The 22,269-nt window shown below is 42.9% G+C and overlaps 1 protein-coding gene and 1 long non-coding RNA gene across 2 annotated transcripts; both read right to left on the bottom strand.

The window, feature by feature from the left end:
* Positions 1-10,381: 10,381 nt before the first annotated feature.
* LOC148124366 (uncharacterized) lies at positions 10,382-11,547 on the bottom strand. Its single transcript, XR_015739924.1, has 3 exons — positions 11,471-11,547; positions 10,700-10,729; positions 10,382-10,484 (listed from the first exon to the last, which is right to left on the bottom strand). It is a non-coding gene; the product is annotated as an uncharacterized LOC148124366 (long non-coding RNA).
* A 3,420-nt stretch (positions 11,548-14,967) lies between these two features.
* Positions 14,968-21,365, bottom strand: LOC113453544 (uncharacterized). Its single transcript, XM_087915216.1, has 5 exons — positions 21,183-21,365; positions 16,851-17,180; positions 16,466-16,558; positions 16,141-16,250; positions 14,968-15,327 (listed from the first exon to the last, which is right to left on the bottom strand). Exons 1-5 carry the CDS (start codon positions 21,205-21,207, stop codon positions 15,172-15,174), a joined length of 714 nt encoding a protein of 237 aa, XP_087771342.1. The 5' UTR covers positions 21,208-21,365; the 3' UTR covers positions 14,968-15,171.
* Positions 21,366-22,269: the final 904 nt, after the last annotated feature.

The raw sequence follows: 22,269 nt of genomic DNA, 5'->3' as shown, positions 1-22,269 counted from the left end.
GGAATTCACGATTGTGTGCGATCCCTGCTGCGCTCGCTGCTGGAGTGCTTCCGATCCAGCTGGATTTGGAGGCTATAGTTATTCCGTAGGGATAACTGAAGATAGGGGAGATCTGGGTAGGGGTCCGGGAGCATCGCAACCCCCCTCCTCAGCCGGCTTAACTCCCTTTTCCAAAGGCGGTGGAGCGGCTGTCAGCAAAGGCCTCCACAAAGAATCTCTCAGCCGGACAAGTTTGTGCAGGAAGAAGTTGAGAAAGTGAAAGTTTTTGGCTGAACCGGGACAATAAGTAACATCTGAATACCCTGGAAATCTAGCTTTCTAAAGGATACATTGTTTCCCAAGAAGATCGTAAAAAGCTGCGGATGAAAGTGAACAGGGAAAGTTTTTCTTTTTTCTTCACTCTCCTTCCTTATGGAGATAGCAGATGGAAATCGGAAATACCCGCTTTGGCAACAGAAGGTAACTAATTTTGAAAATTAAAGCCAAGGGGACATTAAAGCTGAACACTGATATTTAAAAATCAAAATCTTTTTGCTACAAGTGGGAAGGGAGAGGTAAATGATTTATACTAAGATTTTGCTGGAGGAGACTGCTTGGAGCTTATAAGATCAGAGACTAAACTGCAATAAGACTTTTAAAAAATCATTTTGGAATTGTGTAATTGAACTCTAACCCAGGAAGAGAAAGTATTAAAAGAAGAAAGTGCTAAATGAAACAGTTTGTGTTGATTTTGATTGCTTGATGACTTTGGGACTTTTGCAAACTTTAGTCTTTCAAAAGATAGTTTGCAAAAGTCCCAAAGTCCCAAACATTTGGATTGTTAAAAAAATATATCTCACAATGGCATTATCTGTGGAAGAATTGAAAATGAAATTTAAAAAGCTAAAAGAAGAGGAACAAGAAGGCAAGGGCTCTTCTGGATCTGTTTTTCACTTCTTAGAAATGGCGATTTCTACTTATCAGGAAATACAGGAACAAGAAAGCTGGGATGAAGAAGAAGCCATCTTTAATGGACAAACAATTTTAGTTGATGAAGAAAAGGGAGAAAGGGGAAAGAAAATAGAGAATTCAAGATCTAAAAAAAAACAACCAAGAAAGGGAAAAATAAGGTGAAAAATCGATATAATGTCAGAAAGCAACAGAAAAGAGGAATAAAACAGAGAGGGGAGACTAAGAGGGCGGAGATTGAGAGATGGGGAGGTAAAAAGGCTAGATTTGACAAGAAAGGAAGAAAAAAGGGGAAGAGAAGTTACAAAGGCTTAAAACAAGATGTTAAAAAACAGGGGTTTTTTAGAGACAAAGGGTAAAATACAATTTAAAAAGAGATTCTGCAGAAGTACATAAGATTGTCTCGTAGTATTTGTATTTGAAATAGAGTTAGAAAATTGGAATATTATATGTGTTAATAGAATATTGCAGGGAATGTGTAAAATGTCTAAGATTTAATAATAGAGTTTAATTAATTAAATTGTTACGGAACATTGTTTTTACTATACTATAAGCTTATTATGCTTTTTATTTTAAAATGTTACATAGAACGTACTAAGCAGAATCAGAATGGAAATTATGTATTACTTTAAGTGTTAAATTTGGGGGAAAGATAGAAAGGCGTCATACTTCAACCACTGATTAAAGGAAAAATTTTGTATTAAAGAGAAAAGATAAATAGACAATTGAAAAAAAACGGACAAAAGATACAAGTATAATGATTAAAATTGAGATGAAGTAAACAAAATAGAATTAAGAGAGTGAAAAGAGGGGAGAAGACATATAGAAAATATAGAATGTTAAATAAGATATGAAATAGTATATAAGGTGAGCATGAATTTGATTTATGTCTGTACAAAAAGATGTAACGCGGGGTTAAGCCGCTTTCTAAAAAGAAGTTTTATGTTTTCATGTTACGTGTTTTGTTTGTTTATGTTTGTTTATTGAGAATTAAGAATGTTGGATGAGAACATATGAAATTGTAAATAAGACAGATGAAAGTGTAAGTTTAATGAATACAATTGAATAGAAGTAAAGGGAATAATAGTGAGAAGTTGGAAAAAGAGTAATAAGATATGACGTTGAATACATAAGATGCATATTAATTGTGTTTGTATGGAAATGGGATAATTTGGAACTATGCTGTACTTAAACAAGATGTTTTATTTGTTTTGTTAAAACTTAATAAGCACTTCTTGGAAAGGATGTTTTATGTTCTTACGTTCTACGTCTTGTTTGTTTGTGTATTGTCTTTGAAAATTAATAAAATTTGTGTTTTTTTTAAAGAAGCCTAGCGCCCCTGTCTCTCCACTCTCTTTGGAGACCTGAAAACCAGCTAAGGACCTTTCTGTCACTCAATTCCCCTTCTCACTCGAAGCTGGAGGCCTTCCTGAGGGACCCACTGCAAATGGCCTCCCATCTCTGACCCACTGAAGGTCTGGAAACCACTGGATGGGCCGGAATGAGAAGGCCCAGAGAAATCATGGGTAGAATATTCTGTGTCCAGTTAACAGGAAGTAATAAAAGAGCAATCCGACCAGTCACTATCTCAGAATATCTACCCACCCACCACCACTTTTTAGTGTTCAAATCTTCAAACAACAGAGGAACAAATCTCTATAAAACTCAGCACAGCAGGTGAAATATATAAATATATGAAATATAGATAGTCCTTGACTTGCACCCAATTGCTTGGTTTCAGAGCTACTTTGGGGCTACTTAGGACCCAGATGCAAATGGTCAACACCTCCCCAACGGCCATGTAACTGAATTGCAGACACTAGGGAAGTCTGCTGTTTGCAGAGTCCCATGTTCGCACGGCCACATTTTACAATGTTTGTGCCAAAACCCAGTACTGACTTCCAGTTTTCAGAAAAACCGAGTCCACAGAGAGCCATCAGTTCAATTAACGACTGCAGCAAATAGGCCTTAAAACCAGCCCGGTTATGTGAACAAGCTATTTTAGTACAGTCACAAGGTAGGCAAGCTCCATTATGGTTGTAATTGGAGGACTATTGTCATAATTTGAGGATTATATGAGAATGGAGAAGGCACAGTTTTCTTCTGCAACTCCTCACACAACGTTGTCACAGCCATAATATTCCACTGGGGAAATAGATTCCTCTTTAAAAAAAAAATAATAATAATTGGGAAATAGATTTCTCATTAAAAGATGGTCCTCCTAGCCATTTTTCACATTATTTATTTATGTATGGATTCACTAGTTTTGATGTTTGGTTCTCCAGACTGATTTTTGAAAGGTTTATTGTGCATTTTCATCGGTTGAGTACTAGCACTGCCTTTGATGAGAATACTTCCAGGCAATAAATATTCATCTTACCAAAGACTGTGAAGACGAGCTGGTTACTTTGAGGAGAAGAGGGCCATCCTCCACCTCTTTCAAACCTGCATCTACATTTTATTAGGTCTGACTTCAGATCCGCAGTTCTGAGATTGAAGGTATTTTCATTGAGACATTCAGTCGTGATTGTTAAATCTGATCGATCCGTGCAGTAGAAAATGAAAGATTCCGCACGAGATTCTTCTGGGAGGGAGCATGTCAAGGAGATCTCTTCTCCTTTAACGATGGCACGGTGTTGATGAAGGGATGTGGAGAGCCTGGGGGCCGATAGGCTTAAATCTGCCCGTGAAGCTGAGGAAAGAAAGAGAAGCCGCTGAGTTCTTCCTTCTGACCAACTCCTGGAACCAGATCTCTGCACCACCACATCCACCCCGATTCCCAGAATGGCTCCCATCCTTAAACTGCTTTGGGAATCCTCGCAAGGAGAGAACACGGAGAAAAACGAGCCAACACTATAGATGAACCACTCTCCCACATTTGATTCGGTCCTACGATGGCAACAACCAGAAGGAGGAGATTTGTTTGGTCTGTGTTCCGGACTAGCAGGCTCAAAAGCCTGCAACTCTGATTGGCCCGCGAATAGCAGATCGTGATTGGTCACCGCAGACTGATCCCATTGGCTAATAAACGGGCTGCCGCGATTGGCCCCTGCCAAGAGCGGCAAACTCAAATCGCTTTCATTGGCTGCCTAGCCGCAGCCAGCCCTCTATAAGGGGCTGCTGCGGCTGGGATTCTTTGCTCAGATCTGAAGTCACTAATAAAGAGCTGTTGTTGTTATCTGAGTCTTGCCTCCATTCTTGGACCATCCTCCCAGATCTAACACTGGCGACGAGGATGGGATGCGGAGGCAATGAAGTCTATTGAACTCGATCTAGCTGAAGGAGCACATGGCTGACAGAGCGCAACAACGGCGACATGGCCAGCAGCGCTATACCACCCGCCCCATTCGATCCAGCTAGCGAGGACTGGGACTCATATATGGGCAGGTTTCAAATGTTCCTAGAGTCCAACAACCTTAAAAATGCCACGCCCAGCAAGAAACGAGCCGTTTTTCTAATGCATTGTGGACCTGCCGTTTTTAAGATGGCTAAAGCATTAGCAAAACCAGCTGAAGTTAAAACGATGGATTGGGACACCCTTGCTCCCATCCTGCGCAACCATTACGCCCCAGCAGTACCAACTCTCATTCGCAGGGACCAGCGTGAAGGTGAGAGCGTTGGGGATTTCATGGCAGACCTGAGGAACCTGGGCAGTTTATGTGGCTTCGCCAATCTCGAAGAAGCCATGAGAAACCGAATCGTCCTTGGTCTTAGAGATCCAACTGTCCAGAGCAAGATCATGGCCAAGGGAGACATCTTGCTTGCAGATGCCATAGCAGACGCCACCGCAGCTGAAGTCATTCGTAAATCAGCAGCACGAATGCGCCGAACCAGCGGGACCAAGCGCCAACCCACCAATGATGCTGGGAAACCTTCAGACAAATACACATTGGCCACCCATCATGAAGATGTCGAGTCATCCTCAGACAGTGAGGAGGAAGAAGTCCACAGAGTCCGGTCAGAACGTGAGCAACGGGACCAGCAGGGTCATAAATCCAACTACCAATGCGCCAGATGCGGGGGAAACCATCCTCGATCCGAATGCAGATTCTTAGACGCCATGTGTCGTTTTTGTGAAAAACGAGGGCATATCGCGAAAGTATGCAGAAACAAAAGAAATTCCAGCCCCAGACGGAGAGGGAGCAGCACGAAAAGGAATGATGGCAACCCCACCACACAGAGGGACCGCCCTAGCAACCAGTGGAACCAGTACAGCAGACCTCGAAGGTTTAATGGCACACCCAGATGAGAAGAGGCTCATCAAACCATCACCATCGGCCACGCTTCATCGCTAGATGCTAAAAAAATCCGTGTAAAGGTCACCATCAAAAATAAACCTTGCATCATGGAAGTAGACTCTGGGTCTATTGGGCCTTCAGTGGTTTGCACCATTAGGAATCCGAATGGCTGGCATCCATCATACTGAAGACGATGACTGGGAGGCAGCCCTCGTCCATGATTTCCAAGAAGTGTTCAGCGAAAGCTTAGGCAAGTACAAGGGGTCCCCTATTTCGTTTAATCTTTACCCCGACATTGCACCCATTCGCCTAAAGCCACGCCGAGTTCCCTTTGCTCTCAAACCCAAAATTGATGAGCAACTGGACAAATTAATTGCACAAGGCGTGTTAGAGCCCATTGACCACACCCGATGGGAGACACCAATTGTCCTTGAGAATCTGTGGCGACTACAAGGCCACCCTCAATCACGCACTACAGCAGAGCGCCTATCCGGTACCAGTCGCCAGCATCTCCTACATTCACTTGGGGGTGGCACAATATTCGCAAAATTAGATCTGGCCCAAGCTTATCAACAGCTGCCAGTTGATTCCAAAACTGCAGAAGCCCAAACTATCGTCACACGTGGTGCATTCAAATGTAACAGGCTCCAGTTTGGAGTAAGCGTAGCCCCAGGCATCTTTCAAAGCCTGATGGAGAGACTATTACAAGGCATAAAAGGGGTCGTGCCCTATTTTGATGATGTACTAATAGCAGCCCCAACAAAAAGTCAATTAGAGAAACGCCTCAGAACAGTCCTACAAAGGTTCAAAGATGCTGGCCTCAAGGTTAAGGAGGAAAAGTGCCAGCTATGCACTGAAAGGGTGGAGTTTCTTGGCTACCTTCTTGACAAACAAGGAATCCACCCTACAGAAAAGAAATTGACAGCTATCAAAAATGCCCCAAGACCCAAAAACAAAACTGACCTCCAAGCCTTCCTGGGACTTATTAACTTTTATAACATTTTCCTACCCCAGAAGGCGACTGTTGCTGAGCCCCTTCATAGACTACTCGATAAAGGGCCTCCTGGATTTGGGGACGTCGGGAGGAACATGCATTCCAGCAAGTAAAGGACCTCCTCACCTCTGATGCAGTGCTAATTCAATATAACGAGACACTCTCATTGACTGTTACTTGCGATGCCTCATCATTTGGGGTGGGGGCCATCCTGAGCCACGTCCTGCCAAATGGCTCAGAGGCACCAATTGCATTTTTTTCAAGAACTCTGTCAAAAACAGAAAGAAACTATAGCCACCTAGATAAGAAAGCCCTTGCTATTGTCTCTGCGATTAAAAGGTTTCATGAATATGTATATGAGAGACCGTTTTCCATTATCACAGATCATAAGCCATTACTTGGCATTCTGGCGGGCGACAAACCTACCCCACACATTCTCTCCCCCAGAATGACGCGATGGTCGGAATTCCTAGCTGCCTACGACTAGCAACTAAAATATCGCCCGGGGAAATCTATTCCTCATGCTGATGCCTTGAGCCACTCTGCCGCCACGCAAGCTGCAGGAAGACCCAGTTTCACGCTCCCAATTCTACAAATTGAGACAATTCCCTCACCTCCACTAACGGCCCAGGACATCGCCTTTGAAACCAAAGAGACTCATGTTTGGCACGAGTTCTTGGCTGGGTGGAGAGGGGATGGCCAGAATACGAGCCCAAGGAAACCTTTAAACCATTCAAAAACAGACAGACAGAACTTTTCTCACAAAGAGGGTGCGTTTTATGGGGAGACCGAGTTGTCATACCAACTAAACTACAAATCAAAGTCCTGCAAATGCTACACGATGGACACCCGGCATCATTCGTATGAAAGTGCTGGCAAGAAGTTACACCTGTGGCCAGGTATGGACAAACGAAACCTGGGTTGCCTCTTGTAACAGATGCCAGGAAAATCACTCAGCCCCACCAAAAGCTCCACCAGCAGAATGGGAAACACCCAGGGGTCCCTGGTCACACATTCATATTGACTTTACGGGACCTACTAGAGGCCACACTTTCCTAATAACTGTAGATGCGTATTCTAACTGGCTCGAGGTCAATAAAATGAAAACAACCACTACAGAGGCAGTCATCAAGAAATTGAACAGACTCTTTGCCACACACGGCGTACCTGATGTCCTGGTTTCTGACAATGGGCCCCAATTTACTGCCTTAGCCTTTGAACAATACCTAGCTGAACGGGGGATCCGACACGCACTCACATTGCCGGCTCATCCAGCGGCGAATGGTAGGGCTGAATAATGGTTCAGTTCACAAAGAAAACCCTACAGAAAATGGAACAAGGTAACATCCATGATAAAGTCACTAGAATGCTGCTTCTTTCAACACATCATGCCTAACAGCATGACTAACAAGAGCCCAGCTGAACTCCTGATGGCCAGGAAACTCAGATCGCCCTAGACCGCTTGCACCCTGCCTACACCCCGAAAAGCCCCTGGGTTCCAGCAGCAAGCATTGCGCCTTTAACGTAGGAGACCTTGTATTTGCAAAAAAATTTTCTGGGGATCCCCTCTGGATTCCTGCTCAAATAACTCAAGTCACGGGTCCCCACTCCTACCACCTACTGACCACTGATGGCAGAGCGTGGAAACACCATATTGACCAACTACGCTCCAAACTGACCACAACTTCCATCCCTGACCCCAGCCTTGACACCAGGGGGAGGGGAAGCCATGAGCCTGGAAATAGAACCAACACCTGTTCCTTCAGAACTAACCCCGAGATCACCACACCATGGCTTGCAATACTCACCAGCTGTAGTTGAACCTGGGCAGACGAACATTTCACCAAGAAGCAGCAGCCAAGCAGGTGCAGCGAGCCCGGGAGCCATAGCGGTAGCAACAGAGCTGAGGACTCAATCACCCTGGGGGCATCAGAGGAGAGCCCCAACCATGGCACCGGTTCACTGTTCCTGCTAGATCCAGCAAATAGTCCATCTGAACCCAAATTTGAACATGGACAATTGGAATTGTAAGTCGGGTAGACAGGTGCAAAGACCTGCCTACCTATGAGACTATATAACTCCACCCTTAAACGGAACCGAGAGGGGGGTGTTCTGGACTAGCAGGCTCAAAAGCCTGCAACTCTGATTGGCCTGCGAATAGCAGATCGTGATTGGTCACTGCAGACTGATCCGATTGGCTAATAAATGGGCTGCCGCGATTGGCCCTGCCAAGAGCGGCAAACTCAAATCGCTTTCATTGACTGCCTAGCCGCAGCCAGCCCTATATAAGGGGCTGCTGCGGCTGGGATTCTTTGCTCAGATCTGAAGTCACTAATAAAGAGCTGTTGTTATCTGAGTCTTGCCTCCATTCTTGGACCATCCTCCCAGATCTAACAGTCTGCAACATAGATATACACACTTTTCACCCCAGCCAGGACATGGCTCTTTTGTTTGATATCCACTTGACGGTTATGCTCAATGTCCTTACGGGTGGATGGTTCTCTTGCATCACTAGATCAGATCAGAGGAGGCATGGCAAGCTGCTGTGCTTCACGAACCAGGCCTGATGATGGTAATGCAAGAAGACCACCGATTTTGGAGAACACCAACTACCCGACACTTCAGCTCCAACTGAGCTACACGCTTTCTTTGCAATCACGTTATTAAGCATGTCCAAATTCACCGACGCGTCTCTGATGTCATTTCCACTTTTACCTCCCAATTTATATAATTCCTCTGCTCCTCAGAGTTCAGATATTTTTCCCCTCATCTGCCTGGAATAATGAACGCTCTTCTTCTCAATACTTGAATCGATCTTCTCCTGTGCTTCAAGCTTTGACCTTCTAAAAAGAGCTGCAATCTCTACAGCTTCTCCTCAAGATACATTTTGCTATTACTATGAGAGATCAAATTTGTCCTTCAAGCAACCCTTTTTTTCTCTAAGTCAAGTTTTTAAGTTTACATATAAGTATTTTGAATACAAGGTATTGTCCGGCATTTCATTTTACAAAAGAAAAAAAAAGTAACAGATGACGATGATGATGATAATAATAATAATAACAATAACAATATACCCCAGATATCACAATTGTGGAGAAGAAAAAGTGTGGATCATCGACATTGCCATACCTGGTGACAGCAGAATTAACGAGAAACAACTTGAAAAAAATCACCAGATATCAGGACTTGAGAATCGAACTGCAGACACTCTGGCATAAACCAGTGCAGGTGGTTCCAGTGGTACTGGGCACACTGGGTGCTGTGCCTAAAGACCTAGGCAAGCACTTGGAAACAATTGACGCTGAGAAGATCACCATTGATTAGCTGCAGAAGACCACCTTACAGGGATCTGCTCGCATAATCCGCCGATATATCACGCAGTCCTAAACACTTGGGAAGGGTTCAACTAGTGATTTGTGATATGAAACCCAGCACAGTTATCTCGTTGCTGTGTACACTGTGGTTTTTATGTATAATAATAATAAAATAATAATAATAAAAATAATACATATAATAATTATAACCATATTTGTAATTATATTAGCCTATGATCATATTAATTCCATTAGCATACTTATAATTATAAAACAACATTCATATTTTACTTACCCATAACAATGTTCTTTCTTCATCTAATTTCTACCTCATCTCTAACCATTAATAAAACCTATCCCACATTAAATATTACTCTATATCTCTGCTATCTTTTAGTTTCAATGTCAATCTATCCATCTCTGCACAATCCAATATTTCCCAAATTATATTTTCGTCTGGTGGGGTGTTCTCATTTTGCCAGTATTGTGCAAATATAATTCTCGCTGAAGTCAATACATGAAGTATTAAATAGGTAGTCTCTTTATCGTAACTTCCTGGTATTATACCTAACAAAAATAGTTCTGTCTTTAAATCTATATGCTGCTTAGTCATCTTTTCCAGCCATGTGTGTATTTTCGTCCAATATTCTCTCACTTTCATGCATGTCCACCACATATGATAATAGGTCTTTCCATCAAGTCTTTATCTTCCTCTCAACTGCCTAAAAAATTAGACCCCTAATTTATCACTCTCCTCTTAAAAGCATCTCTGATTGGCCTGGTGGTCTTGGGCTTCCAGCTGCTGGCTTGGATGAAGGTCCCTCCAAGGATTCACCCTCCCTGATCTTTCGGAAATACTTTCTGAACAATACCCACTGCGATTGGCACCTCTGTCTCCATGTTATACTGGGGAGAAGAAGAACTTGAGGTGGACATTTTTCACAATGAAGCCTTTTTAGATTCACCAGGCTGGTGGCCATCTAGAGATCCCTGTTGAAGAAGCAACAAAGACTGGATTCCCCCTTTGACAAATTCAAGTGGACAAGAACAGCCAGTCACCTGTATGCACAAAGGTGGGTTTTTCTCCTTCAGCACCTCTCTTTCGGCTTTCATGTTCATTCTGCATTCTCCCTCCCTCTAAGACCGTAACAATCACAGCCCGCCATTTTATGAACCCAAGCAAAGTCTGCAGGAGGGTCTCTTACCTGCTGTTTCCAGGAGGATCCTCGACAGGACTGAAAGAGAGAAAGAGGAAAGGTGGAGTTATGAGAAGGAGAGATGGTCCCTGACCGTGCAAGACTTTCATCCCTACCATTTTCTTCTTTCTTCCCTGATTGGATGCAGCAGATGAGATGCTACCCTGAAGGAGGAGGACGAGGAGGAGGAGGAGGAAGGGGACTTCTCCCACACACGTTCTGTCTGTTGGGGCTGGGCGGTTCACAAGAGTCCCGAAAACCTGTTATGGCTGGAATTAGGAGCAGATATGGAAACCTCCAGGGGCCCACGAGGGATTTCTCTCTGAAGTTCAGCTGTTCTGACGTCTTCAATTCTCAATCCTTTAAGAGGAGCAGGAGGGAGAAAAGGGAAGCTCCTTATAGTCAATGCCCTTCACTGCGACCCACAGAATGACCCCTTTCTCTCTTCATCCTTTGCCCCAACTTCCTATCCCTTATATTGACTGTGAAGCTGCAGTTTTGGGTCCCCTTCTGGTGCTTCTGAAGGGAGGAAGAGAGAGACTGCTCTGCATCCCCGAAAGCCCTTTTGTCTTGATGATTGTGAATCAAGAAAACTGGGGATACTTGGATGATGGGCAGGGCAGGAAAGAACCTCATTGTTCAAATTATTCCCCATCAAGAAAGAAGAAAGCTGGGATTTCCTGAGAAGGATCTAGAAGAAGAAAAGGAATTGGGAGTAAAGCAATCGTTGAGGAAAAGAGCCAGATGTAGATGGGAGGGAGGAAAAGGAGAAACCCAAACCTATCATCCAAGGGATGATCTCCATCTTCACTTCAGGTTCCTGGGCAGCTACTCTTGGACTCTCCGCCACTCTCTTCTTCCTTCCCCAGAGAGATTCAGAGCTGCAGCTCCTCTTGAGTCAGCCCTCCAATTCAAGGGGCAAGGCAGGAACTGCGTCATTCCCCCAGCCCAGCTCAGCTCCCTGGCCTTCTTCACCACACCAAAGCCTTCCTCTCTGCAGCAGCTCTCTGTGACCATCCTCCTGGCCTCTCTTGCACCCAGTGAGAATTTAAAATAAAAACCGTTCTGATCTTTTGCAAGGCCTAATCGCCATCTCTGCGTTTCTGGCTTGATCACCTCCACTTCTTGTCCTAAGCCACGCATAGTGGACCCATAAACAGACAGAATAAAACAAACAATAAAGGTACTAATTATGGAAAAATAGGGTTGCAAAAAGCAGTATGCTCCTTTAAAAAATTGAAATTGTTTCTGTCAGAAACACCAGAATTATTATTCTCTTTGTGATGGGTTTGAAGCCCAAACCATGATCTCATTTCAGCAAAACGTTAAAAATTTTCCTAGGGTTTATATTATTTATCTCCTAGAACTTTGGAATTGAGGCACAAAATATCCTAGACTAATATATCAAAAGGATTATAGCTTTTTTGAAAATGATTTTACCCAGAGTAGAGTGAATGTGGGGATCCAGAAACCGTTAAGGATAAAATATCTGAATCTGCTCTTGAGTTACATTCTGGATTTCGCAATCATACGAAGAAAGGACAATTCATCTGCAGAGACCCTCATTCTCCGTCATGGATTCATCCACAACCAGGCCAGAAAGTGAACCCAGAAACTCAGAAACGGAGGCTTCCCCACAGTGCATCTCTACTTTCGCTTTTATTTTGCTTTTCCCCCGATGTTTAGCTTTACTGAAGAACCCAACTCCATGCAACATGCAGTCAGAAGAAAAAGCTAAAGGTGAAAAAAAAACAAAAGAGATTTTGGGCTTAAAAAAGGAAAACTCATTTTTTCTGAGGAAATGTGACATTGAGGAGGAGCCATCAGTTAGTAAACCCAGAAACACCCCACAAGCAAAGAGCCTGGATCTTCCCTCCATACTGAGAGGGTCAGACGTGAAACCTCCAAAAGACGAAGGCTTTCCTATGAGCTGCCATTTTCAAGAGACTCTTCAGTGTAGAATATGGTCCCTAATTTTGTGTTCCCTACATCAGGTCTGTCTCTCTCTCTGTATCCACATCAAGGTCTCTTCCTTTGGCTGTTTCTATGAGTGGCTTTCTGGCTGAAACATGGACAAGGATGGCCCTGAATGAAATACCAATTCTGAAGAAGACAAGTCAAAAAGTATATTATGAAGAGAAGAAATTATAATTGAAATCTTTCCAGGAGGCCCAAGCCTAGACCAAGATAGATCTGAGACTCTGTTAAAATGTTTAAATTTAGTAGCTGGAGCCGTGCGGATGTCCAGTGAATCAGAAGACACAGTTATAATTATTTTGAATGAGAAGACACATTTATAGTTGATTGATTGAAGAGGGAGGGCTCCTGCGTGAGGCAATCTGCGCTGTGATTGGTTGCTGTGGGTATGGAGAGGGAGTTTCCCTTTCCCCCCCGCCTTTTTCTTCTGTGTGATCTGTGATTTACCTCAGAAAGCTCCTGCTGAGCCTGATTAATTTTTTTGCTCTATACATCCAGGGAATCCTCAACTTTCGACCACAATATACAGCCAAACATTTCCATTGCTAAGTGAGACATTTGTTACGGGAATATTGCCTTGTTTTACTCTCTAATAAACAATTTGGTTTCAGAAAAAAAACTATCCTGTAATCTGCAACTCTTACACTGCAAAAACATATCGACTATACAACCGGATCAGGGCAAAGTAATAAACACAATGTACATATAGTTCTGTAAAGCCTTTGATTCAGTGGTACACAACAAACTACTACTAAAATTAAAATCTTATGCTATCTCTGGACACCTACATAACTAGATAAAAGCATTCCTGTCAAACAGACAACAAATGGTCAAAATTGGGAGCGTCCTATCAAATTCTGTACCTGTCAACGGTGGTGTCCCGCAAGGCAGTGTTCTAGGACCCACTCTCTTCATAATCTACATAAATGACCTCTGTGATCATATCAAGAGCAACTGCGTTCTCTTTGTTGCTGATGTAAATCTATTCAACACCACAGACAATACTTCTACCCTCCAAAAAGACCTTGACTATGTATCAGAATGGTCAATCAAATAGCAACTTCAAATCTCAACAAATAAATGCTCTGTCTTACATATTGGCAAAAAAATATCAGAAAATAAAATGCGAGCTGAATAGTCAAGACCTTGTTGATGATCCAAGCTCTGTAAAGGACCTTGGAATACTCATCTCTAATAATCTACGTGCTAGAGCCCACTGCAACTACATAGCCAAAAAGGCATTAAGAGTTGTTAACCTAATCCTACATAGCTTTTTCTCTGTAATATCACACTACTAACTAGAGCATACAAAACATTTGCTAGACCAATGCTCGAATATAGCTCATCAGTCTGGAACCCACATTACGTATCTGATATTAACACAGTTAAGAAAGTCCAAAAATATTTCACAAGAAGAGTTCTCCACTCCTCTACTCATTGCAGAATACCTTATGCCACCATACTCAAAATTCTAGACCTAGAAAATCTAGAACTACACCCCCTTCGGTCCAATCTAAATATAGTATATAAAATCAAAATTATCTATTGCAATGTCCTACCTGCAAATCAATACTTTAGCTTCAATCATAACAAAACAAGAACCCAAAATAGATACAAAGTCAAGGTTAAACGCACCAAACTTGATTGCAGGAAATACGACTTCAGCAACCCAATGGTCAATGTCTGGAATACTCTACCTGATTCTGTCATTTCTTCCCCAAACCCCAAAAACTTTAACCTTAGATTGTCTACTATTGACTTCACCCCCTTCCTAAGAGGCCTGTAGGGGGTGTGCATAAGCGCACCAATCGTGCCTACCATCCCTGTCCTGTTGTTTTTTATTTTTCTTATAAATACCTATCTCATGTATTCAAAACTACATTTATTCTTATACCTGTATCTTGTAAGCAATTGACAAATCAAATAAATACTAAAAAAACAACAACAACCTTTCTTGCCACATTTGTTAAGTCAGCGGCTTCGGTTGTTAATTTAGTGACAGGGTTGTTAAGTGAATCTGGCTTCCCCATTGACTTGGCTTGTCGGAAGGTCGCAAAAGGGTATCACATGACCCCAGGACACTGCAGCCGTCGTAAGTATAAGTCAGTTGCCAAGCATCCAAATTTTGATCAAGTGACCATGAAAATGACTAACAGTGATAAGTGTGGAAATCGGTCATAAATCACTTTTCTCAGTGCCGTTGTTACTTCAAATGTTCAATAAACGAACCGATGTAACACAACTACTACCTACAGTTGTAAAATATATTTATTTGTATAAAAATACAGGTTTGTGTCAGCATCTCTGACTCCATTTGGACACCAGCTGAGCAGTTCTCTGACAATCTCACAGAATAAGATTATGCTCAGGATTTTCCTCTATTTGATGTGTTTTCTCTTGTGTCATAAATTGAAGATCAGCTGCATCTCTTCATCTCTTCAAGGGCGACGTCCATGTTTAGACTGAATGAGAGACTGCAGCAAGAGAGACACATTTTGCTGCAATCAGGGGTGATTTTGCTGTCTCCTTTTAGGTGGAAACACAATATCGCTGTACAAAATCCCCTCTTGTTCCTCTTGTGTTAGACAATTCTTCCTTGTTGGTCCAGGAGGAGGTGGAATGGAGAAATTCTGGATGCGGCTGTAGGCGACCTCAGAGTCCTGAGGGGAATGAGAAGACATTATTGAATCTGCCTGCAAGTGAAGAACCCATTGAAAACATGGGATTTCTCCATCATGTTACAGCTTTTTTACAAATAAATAAGCTTAATATTATCATATTATTAGGATATTAATATTAATATTAGGATATTATTAATATCCTATGGCATACAATGATTACCAGCCCATCAAGGAAAAGAAGGATTGACTTTTGGCATCAGATCTGATCCAGTCCAGTTTCCTATCTCAAATTCCCAATGGTTTTGAGACGCTCCTGAGAAACCCACAGGGACAATCCCCTAAAAATTTGCCCCCAACACTTAATTATAGGAATCTTTAATGGCTTCTAAGATGTTTGGATTTCTTAAACATTTCTTTCTGTTTGTGTGGGCTTCAAGGCCACTCAATTTCTTGGGCAACACATGATTTGTTAGGCTGGAGGCAATCGAGAGAATTATTCTGCTTCCCGATTTTTTAAAGAAAGATCTAGTCGTTCAAAAATTCCTCAATTCTTTGGTTGAAACCAAGTAAGTCAAGAAAATTAGGGCAGATTTTCAGAGAGCTCAAGACAAATCTTCCAATCTTATGGAAGATAAACAAATGGTCAAGACAAATGGTCTTATGGAAGATAAACCCTGTTTAGATTCAAGAGTTAAAGTTCAGAAGCTCTCAATCCCATCGGCATCATTCCTGTCTCTTCATGACAGTTGGGTGACACCATCAATACTGGGGATAAAACTTGGTTTCACTCTCCAGTGTAAATAGACCCCCTGCAGACCCTGATTAAAGTCACCCATGAATCCCACCAGCTACCTTGACAGGTGAGGAAGTCGCTGCTGTTGCTGCTTGAGGCTCCATCACTGGAAGATCATTTCTTCCCTCTTTCTTTTCCCTGAGCTGAAATTGTTCCTGGGATACTGGTGCTTCCAAGGGAGAAATAATGATAAAAAGAAAGAAAGAAAGGAAGACAATGGCTTATTTCCATCATCCTCATATATTGTTTGTCCTTCTCCCTCAGGCCTGGCTCTCCTTTCCTGCCTCCCCAAAGAATCCCTCAGTCAACATCTCCAACCACATGAGGAGCCACCTGGGACCCCAGGTAAGGGAACCCCCCTGAACCCAAAACCACTTCGCTTACTGCTCTTCTTCCTCCAGCAATAAAAGGCAAATGGAACCAGCAGGATTATGAGAGGAATCGCCATCCAGGAATATCTCCATACAAGATCTGAATCTTGGGTACCAATTGGTTTCAATAAGTAAGAAGAAACATGATTTAGTATTTCTTGACAGAATATCTCAATCTGCTCTTTTCTGATAGTATAGAAAAGACTCTGTTAAATCTGAAAATGAAACAGACCCCTTTTAATCAAGCTCACTTTCTGGATTTTCCATGGACCTCTCTGTGGAGCTAGTTAATAATCCCACAAAAAGACACTTCCTTTTCTCCGGGACTTTCTTTGCCTTTCCTAGTTTAGCCTTTCATGGTGATCTCAAGGTTTAGCCACATCCAAATCTCCTCCTACCTGGCTCAACTGTGACCTTCTTCCCCTGGCTCCAAGAAGACGAGACCCATCGGTTGCTTCTCTTCTCTTCATAACTGCAAGAAAATTCCCCACTGTGTTTGATCGAGGCATGAGGGATTCTCAGATGGGCATTTTGAAGAGGGTTTGTGGGGTCAGTGGAGGGTTCCAGAAGTTCTTCTTCGCCGGAGATGATCTCCACTCCATCCTTGTAGAAGTGGAACCTCTTCTCTCGGTCTCCTCCTTCCATTGAGCAGAGGAAGACCAAGGGGTCACCTTCCTTCACCCTCTGGGACAATGGATCCACTTCCAGCAGCGGGGCTGGAGGGGCATCTGCAAGAAAGGTTCACAAGGGAGATATATTTTAATGTCTACTTTGAAGCAGCGGAGTTTCCTCAAATCATCCACAGTGCCTCCTTGAATATAGGGCACCATTTGTATGAGGCAAAGCAGGGATGTTTTCTAAAATGAAATTGAAAGTGGAAAAGAAGAAAGGAAAAAGAATTTTACTTTAACTTAGAGGGGAAATTACAATAAACCCTTTCTTGTTAAAAGAAAAAAAAAACTTTCTCAGATTAAGAAACAAAAATTCTCCACTTCTCTCTCTCTCTTGCTATACAGCGACCAGAAAACCACAGGAGCCAGCGTTGTTTGTGACAGTTTCATTTTTGGTAAAAATAATTATCCCTCTATTAGGTTGGTTGGTTCTATGTCATTCTTAGGTTGGGCCTGACAGTTTGCTTTCTTACCTTTGGCCTCATTGAATGGTTTTATCTCTTTTAAAAAACGTGTTTTCTGCACAGGAGGGATCAGGAGGGAGGTGCATGAACTGTGGCAGAGAGAGAAAACTTCGATGTGAATAAGGAGGCCTAGGACAGAATTGTGGAATATGGGTATGGGTGTCCTTGGTGAAGATGATCCCGATCATATTATGTGTTAATACCACTATATAATGCCTTGGTAAGACTACATTTGCAATATTGGAGGATAAAACATACAAAAAAACAGTTGCAGGAATGTCCAGATTAATGAGGAGAAGGACTTGGATGACATGATACAGTCTTCCGATATCTAAGGGGATGCACAACAAAGAGGGTGTCACCTATTCTCCAAAGCGCCAGAAGGCAGAACAAGAAGCAACGGAGGGAAACTAATAAAAGAGAGAACTAACCTGGAACTAAGGAGAAATGTCTTAACAATGAGAACAATTAATTCGTGGAACGGCTTGCCTTCAAAGGTTTGGGTGCTCCAACATTGGAGATTTTCAAGAAGAGACCTCACAGCCACTTGTCAGAAATGAGATAGGGTTGGAATAGGAGACCTCCAAGGTCTCTTCCAACTCCGTTATTCTGTTATAAGAATGGATTCCTGCAAACAGCCGAATAGACAGAATCTTGCCAAACTAAACTCACTCACTCTGGATCTACCGTGGGAGATTCTAGGGAGTTGCTATCCTAAGTCACTTCTTCTTCATCTCCGGTCTACACTGTATTTTTTTCATAAACACACGCACACAACCTTCAAGTGTACTCCCTCTTTCCTGGGAAAATGCTGCTTCACAGTAGTCCATCATACCCTCTCCCCCTTTGTAGCCACCATCCTCTCACAAAGTGTGCAAATCACCAAAAGCTAACTAAATGCATTTCGTCTCTTTCTCCCCCAAAGTCAGGGCCTTCCTGGTGGATCCAGTCATAACTGATTCCTACTTTTGACCCAATGAAATGATTGGTGGGAATCAGAAGACCACAGAAATACAAAGATAAAACACACCTTGCCCCACTTAAAAAGAAGTCACAAATCACATGACTGTCATGAGTAATAAGTGAAAATCGTTAGGAATGTAAGTCACCTAACAGTTCGGTTGGAAATATATAAACCAGGATAGACATTTTAATACTGTCTCTTTAAGGGAATGCTAAATGTAATTGGGTGTGGTTCCTCAAGCGGCCATATGATGGAGCCAGAAACCTGGTTTCCCAGAGAGTGTTGTTAGTTGCTTGTTGCTAGATGTTCTGATGGTTCCTGTTTTTGGTTCTTGCATTTCCCTATTGATTGTTGCTGATCATCATTATTCTTGGATTGATGTGAGTCTTTTACTGAACTGTTTATGGTACTGGATTTTGTTATTGGATTATCCCCGGACTGAAAACTGACTGCCTATAACTGCGTATGACTTGGACTGTTTGTTGGACTTTGCTTAACCATTTACTGGAAGTAAACACCTACATTTTACTATACAGTGTATCTGTGTGCTGGTTGTGTGTTATTCTTCACCACTCTCACTACGTCTCCCTGTGTGCGCTCATTCTCCTAACGGGGAATTACTTCAACAACAATCATCTCAGAATATCTGTCCATCACCTGACTTTTTAAAAACTGTTCAAATCTTCAAATAAAAAAAATGCAAACTTCTGTAATATGCAGCACAGAAGATAGGTCCATAGCTATGAAGTGTGGGAGTGGAGAAGTCATCCTTGTTTCTGTAACTGCTCTCACAATATTCTCACCACCATAATAATACATCAGGAAGATCTTTTCCCCATTAAATAGAAGGTCCACCTAACCATTTTCTTACAGAAGGCATTATTTCTAAAAGTATGAATGTTCTTCTTTGCTTTTTTGTTCATTGGCTTAATTTTTGAATGGTTTAATGTATATTTTCATAGGTTAAGCATTGGCGCTGCCTTTGATGTAAGTATTTCTCTGCAATAAATATTCACCTTACCAATGATTGAGAAGAGCAGCTGGTTACTGCTGGGAGAAAACTGGCTTCCTCCAGATATTCCCCAGAACATGCATGTACATACTATCTTTGTTAGGTCCGAATACACATCCGCAGTCTTCAGAATGTAGATATTTTTATGGAGATCTTCATGTTTGATTGGTATGCCTGATTGATCCATGCAGTGGAAAGAGAACAATTCTGCAGAAGATCCCTCAGGGAGAGAGCAATTCAAAGGGATTTCTTCTCCTTTGATAATGACGGTGTGGGGAAGAGACGAGGACAGGTTGGGGGCCCGAAGAGATGAATCTGTCCATGAACCAAAGAAAAGAAAGAGAGGCCATTGAGTCCTTCCTTCTCATCTCTCCCTGGAACCAAATCTCTACACCAGAACATCCACCCCAATTCCCACAAGGGCCCCCCTCTATAAACTGCTCCGGGGGGCCTTGACCGATCGATTCTCTCTTCTCCAGGTGAGAACAACCCTGTGGCTCAGCTCCCCTTCTTCCTCAAAGTCAGACGTCTTCCTGCTGGATTCACTGAGAGCAGCCTCCAGTGACCCTTTGAACCGGTGGAAGCTTGGAAACCACCTGAGGGTTGAAGCTTGGTTTTCTTGCACTGCAGAATCAGATCCGAGCTGGCACAGCAAGCTGGCCTGCCTCAAGAACAGCATTCAGGATGGGACCGGGTAATGCAAGAAAACCATCCAGATGGAACAATCGCAGTCTACACTTTTGGGAACACAAATAAAGTCCAAATGAGGGTTTCTTACCTGCTCCTAGGAGGATCTTTGAAAGAACTGAAAGAGAGAAAGAGGGAAGGTGAAGTTAAGAGAAGGACAGATGATTTAAGGCTCTGCAAAACTTTCATCCCCACCCTCCTCAACTGAATCTTCTTCTCTGAATGGATGCAGCAGATGAGATGAAGGAAAGGGGTCTTCTTCTTCCACCCATGTTCTGGCCTTTGGGGGTCATGAGAGTCCCCAGACCATCCTTATTATGTCTGGCATTAGCTCGAAGAACAAAAAAGAAGACTATCAGGGACCTGGGAGTATTTTCACTCTGAAATTCAGCTCTTCTGATGTTTTCAGTTCTCGGTCGTTTGAGAGGAGCTGGAAGGAGAAAAGGGAGGCTCCTTATTCTCGGTGCCCGTCATTGTGACCCACAGAGTGACCACTTTCTTTCCTCATCCACTACTCCAACTTCCTATCTCCTTAATTGACTTTGAAGCTGCAGTTTCGGGTCTTCTGCGTGTTTCTGATGGGAGGAAGAGAGACCGCTGGGCATTCCCCCAAAAGCCCTTTCACTGTGATGGCCACAAATCAAGAGAACTGGGGACGCTATTGTGGGGAGGCAGGTAAGTGGCACTGTTGTTCAAAACGTGCCAAGCAAAGAAACACAAGAAAGTTCTTGTTTGCTGAGAAAGACGTAGAATAAGGAAAGTACCTGGGAGTAAAGCAATCATCTCTTCGGACAGGAAAAGGGTCAGATTGAGGTGGGAAGCAGAAGAAGAAGAAGAAGAAGGAGGAGGAGGAGGAGGAGGAGGAGGAGGAGGAGGAGGAGGAGGAGGAGGAGGAGGAGGAGGAGGAGGAGGAGGAGGAGGTGGTCCCAAACCTATCATCCAAGGGAAAGTCTCCATCTTGTCTTCAGGATTCCGGGGAAGCTGGCCTTGGGTTCTGCCTCCCTCTTCTTCTTTCCCCGGAGAGATTCAGAGCTGCAGCTTCTCTTGAGTCAGTTCCCCCAATGCGATGACCAAGGGAGGAACTGCGTCATCCATCCAGCCCAGGACTCGGCTCAGCTTCCTGACCTTCTTCACCTCACCAAAGCCTTTCTCTGCAAAGCAGCTCACTGTCCACAACTTCCTGGTCTCTCTTTCACCCAATGAGAATTTAAAATAAAAATACCCATCCGTGAGGTAAGAGGTGGTGAATGGCACGAAGCCAAGAGATTCTGCTTTTTGCAAGACCTCAATGCCTGTGTATCAGACTTCATTAGTTCCGTAACCTTGTCCTAAGCCATGCATTTCCAAAATGGAGCCATAAACCCATGCAAATAATAATAATAATACAGCATTAAAAAGACACATTTAAACTGGCAAAATCATCAAAGAGCAGTAGGTTCCAATAAAACAGCTCTTAAACATATTAGCTGTGTCTAAAGCATCGTATTTTGTATTTATCTGAAAGAGCCATTTAGATTTATCAGTGCCCTCTAAGTAGCATCTCTGATGGCCTCACGGTCTTCCAGCTATTGGCTTTGGTGAAGGTCCATCCAAGACTTCTTCACTCCCTGATCTTTTGGGACTATTCCCCTCCTCAGATGAAGGTCTATTCCAACCAACCTGGACATCAAGAAGGAGAGGCCTTTTGTGCTGGAAAGCCCGATGTTTGAGAGGTATTTCAGAGGGAAAGGGAAGCAGAGATGACATGTTGAATTTTGGCTGAAGGAAACCAAGAAACGGATGGTGATCTCAAGGGGCCAGAACCATCTAATGACGGTCCCCAAATGTGAAAGGTGAGAAGGTGGACACAATTGGGAATTCTAGGCATAAATGGTGATGACTAAGAGACCCCAAGATTGGAAGAAATTAAGGAAAAGAGAAAAAAGGCGGGCTTTGAGGACAGAAGAAGACACAAAAATGTGGGAGAATCCCTATGATTGTTCCATCATGAAATTGGTCTCCCCTCCCCTCAAAATTCCT

The sequence above is a fragment of the Pseudonaja textilis genome, chromosome Z (genome assembly GCF_049901715.1).
Source record: "Pseudonaja textilis isolate UNSWEBS1 chromosome Z, rPseTex1.2, whole genome shotgun sequence".
Taxonomy (NCBI): domain Eukaryota; kingdom Metazoa; phylum Chordata; class Lepidosauria; order Squamata; family Elapidae; genus Pseudonaja; species Pseudonaja textilis.
The sequence above is the reverse complement of the archived record's forward strand: the minus strand, read 5'-3'. Positions and strand labels throughout refer to the sequence as shown.